At 40.8% G+C, this 3,856-nt stretch overlaps 1 protein-coding gene across 1 annotated transcript in view; it reads right to left on the bottom strand.

The window, feature by feature from the left end:
- Positions 1-1,069: 1,069 nt before the first annotated feature.
- Positions 1,070-3,856, bottom strand: part of GALNT2 (polypeptide N-acetylgalactosaminyltransferase 2) — a gene marked incomplete at its 5' end in the record, with an annotated part of 42,234 nt that continues 39,447 nt past the window's right edge. The window contains 2 exons of the mRNA XM_009075870.1: positions 1,070-1,225; positions 2,527-2,646. Coding sequence (XP_009074118.1) covers positions 1,070-1,225; positions 2,527-2,646 — 276 coding nt within the window. The remainder of the gene's footprint in view (positions 1,226-2,526; positions 2,647-3,856) is intronic.

Raw genomic sequence — 3,856 nt, 5'->3', positions numbered from 1 at the left:
TGATGTTACTATTCTAACTTATTTCTACAACTCAAAAGGGGAGTTTGAGACAAATATTTCTCATTAGGGCCCAGAATAAACCTGTCCTGAACCAACGTGGCTGCACAAAAGATCTGTGTTGTTTATATAATTTTATAACAAAGGAAAAAGTATTTTAAAGACAAAGTACTACAGAAATTATCAACACAAATATCAAGTACAAGTTTAACATTATCCAGAGCACTTGTAATGAATTTCCAAGTTGGGATAAACGATCCCGAGCAATCCTATGGGCAGATGCATTGACTTACTCTGTCTCCTCCTGAGCTTCATGATCTCCAGCGAGGGTGGAGTGTTAAGAAGTAGATCCAGTTTGCAAAGCAAAAGCATCCAGTGTTAGCACGGACGTCACACCCAGCAGCACAAAATCCGCACTTTCAGAAAGTTCCTCTCTCCTAACACTCCAATCCAATTTCTGGTTATACATACGTCAATCACTTTGTTGATAATTAAAGGATGATGAAAACTGATATAAATCATTGGGAGGTGACAATATATATACTTTCATATATTTATACTTAAGAGTCCATCATAGAAAAGTTCATATTCAAATTACCAAGTACACACAGGAGGGAAAAAAAAAACCTTCAAAATGAGACTTGTTTCTGGAAATGACAAACCATGATTTCTATGCAAATGGAGTTTTCAAATGACCTTCTCCTAGTAGTTCTTCCCACCCTCCCTCCCACACCCTGTTCCCACAGGTGTCTCTTCAGATCCTTTTGTTTATCATACATCAGTTGTTCCTAGAGTTAATTATCTGCTGTGCAAGTAGCAACTGAAGACAGAAAGGAACCCTTGAAGTCTGCAGCACAATTCCTTCTTGGTGTGAAGTCATGCCCGGTGACACCTCTGCAGTGCTCCGAGTCCCCTGGATCCCTGGTGTCTGCTTCAGCACTCTACTTTCAGATAAAGGTGGAATACTGAGGTATATAAGTTCCGTGGAAAGTTTTAAGAAATACATCAGTAATTCAATCAAAACTTTGCCCAAGGTTTTTCAGTTGAAACAGCATTTTGCTTGTAAGTCCTTCTACTGCTGCAGGTTAAGTGTGAATTTCCACTGTTGTGACAAAGAAGGACTGCAGATCTCCACAGTGAGACCACCGTTTTTGGCATTTCGGCTGTCTAGACAGAGGTTGCTGCCGACGTGCCTCAGTTTAGCATTGCTTTCAATTTGTTCCCATTTCTGCAAGAGAAAATACAGTTATTAAGCTGGAAAAGAAGGAAAAGGAAGAATTTTACATCCTGTCTTTTGAATTCTGCATAAGCTTCCCAGGCATGTGCCTGGGAAAGCTGTGAAAACTGAAATAATAGTAGTGGCTTAGATGATTCCTGAATAAGAGTATATAAGTTATGGTAAACCTTGCCAACACAGCTGCTCAGTCAGCTAACACCCTGCAAGACATACAGAAAACATCTAATCATTGCCCCATACTTCAGAACTGCTCACATACACTGCCCCACGATGTTACCTGCCTGAAACCTTGGGCTTGAATTAAAAAATAAAAATCATAAAATCCATACATGTACACTACCACACTGAGCACAGAAAGACAGGAAGCACAATCACTACAGACAACTTTACAGAAATCCAGAAATTTGCCAGAGACCTTTCCATTATACAGAAGACAACCAGCTCATCTGTGCCGTCAGAAGCTCTTTGCCCAAGGTGATGTCAAGGACAGAGTAAATCCCAAATACAGAGTGTTAAAAAAACCCAAATCAGTTCTCCCCTTACATTTCTAACATATTGTGCCTGTAAACCTTAACAAGAAAATTTTGCTTCCTTGGTTTCCTTTTCTGAAAAGTGGCAAGAATACTCTTCCTTCATCAAGCAGGAGTGTTTCAGTTATCTCTCTGCAAAAACTGAGACACACTGGCAGGCAGGAAGCTGGCAGACAATCAGAACTGATGACTTAGCAGAAGGAGATGAATTGTTGTATGACTAGATCAAAAAGATGGTATGACTCTGCAAATGTGATTTTCCTCAGGCATGGGAAATAGATGAAGTTACAATGCTGCAATAATAAAAATGAATTTAAGGAGTCTAATGATGTTATAAACAGGTCAGAACTGAAGAGAAGAAAAGCCAAACCACACTCTTCTGAGACACAAGACCACATAATCTTCAAACTTCGCTGAGTAAGACCTTTCAAAAATACATTGTGGAATACATAATATATTTCAGAAAACAGACAGGAGTCTGTTACACATCAGTGTTGTTGGGTGAAACCTTTACATAAGGCCACTGTTGGGATAAAACCTCTACATGTTCACAAAGGATTGTCTCTGGCCTATGAGAAGCTCAGTACACAAGCTTATTCTTTCTGCTCTGCCTAGATATCATGCATCCTAACTTTATACACACAAACAACAGAAGGAAGAGCAGAACCTATAGAAGGTATGATTACTAGTGTATGTTCTTGCATTCCCATTCACAATCCTTGTTTTCCCCATTGTTTGCAGAGTGCATTCTGACATACTAACCTGTCTGCTGTCGTTTTCTCTACAGCCCTGAAGTTTTATAAGTGAACCAGGTGCTCTGTCCACAACAGTAAGGCACAAATCCATGTGTTTCACTGACTTGTCCTTTGTTAAGGCCCATTCCTGCAGAAAGGAAATAAAAGCAAGTGTACAAAATTGTGTATATTCACATGTGCACACACTATCTCTGTGTATACAGCACAGGTTAAAAACCTGTAAATAGTTACGTATCAGCATTAGAACAGCTCACTGCTTCCCACAGAGCAGGAGAGGAAAACAGGTGCTTTTCTAACACAGTAATTCCCATTGCTGCAGTGTCCCCATGCCAGCTGAGGGCTGAGCTGGCTGTTAGCTCCCTCCGCTGGCTCCACACAAGTGCAGCTCACCGTCACACACAGCTCCAGATGGAAAACACTTGTCCGAGTATTTATTTAGCCATACGTTTATGTATGACCATATATTTATGCCTGTCTGTGTGTTATTTTTTTTTTGTACTGTTGCATTTGTGTTGTTCATATTGAATTGTACTTCTGACTCAGAATCTCTCACCGGTTTGTTTTTCAAACCAGCACAGTATACTTTCCCCATATCTTCTATCTTATCACAACGCTACTTATTGCCAAATACAGCACAATTTATTCAGCCCTTTAGAGGTGCACACCTACCTCTGAATGTGCACACCTACCACGGAATTCAACCAGCTGGAGGGGGATGTGGGGGCAGGTGGGCAGAAATACCATTTTTACTTACATTTTGCATTTCAAATTGTGTTGAACATAAGCCAGAGTACACTCTTCATATTATAGAAGGTTGCCACAGCCTCTGTCTGAGTGCTCTTAATCCCAACTTCCCCCAAAACCTCTTGGTAAGAATAAAGTGCAAACCACAGATTCAAAGACAGTGGTTTGTTTCCTATCCCTCTTCTCCCAGGCAATTGTTTCCTTCCAATCCAATACAGATTCTGCTTGGGTACAAAACCTGGTTTTGACCCATTCTGCCTCTTAACCTGTCTGAATGTCCTCTTAAAGGTACTTGTTCAGTGCAGGTGCATGCTGGTTTGTCAAGGTCAGTGTCATAGAACAAAGAGGGCCAGATTGAGGGGAGGGGAGTTTGAAAGCCTCTTCTCCCAGGCAATTGTTTCCTTCCAATCCAATACAGATTCTGCTTGGGTACAAAACCTGGTTTTGACCCATTCTGCCTCTTAACCTGTCTGAATGTCCTCTTAAAGGTACTTGTTCAGTGCAGGTGCATGCTGGTTTGTCAAGGTCAGTGTCATAGAACAAAGAGGGCCAGATTGAGGGGAGGGGAGTTTGAAAGAGGAACTTTGTATATA

The sequence above is a fragment of the Acanthisitta chloris genome, unplaced genomic scaffold, assembly GCF_000695815.1.
Source record: "Acanthisitta chloris isolate BGI_N310 unplaced genomic scaffold, ASM69581v1 scaffold24195, whole genome shotgun sequence".
NCBI lineage: Eukaryota > Metazoa > Chordata > Aves > Passeriformes > Acanthisittidae > Acanthisitta > Acanthisitta chloris.
Note: the sequence above shows the minus strand (reverse complement) of the source record. Positions and strands in the feature narration are given on the sequence as shown.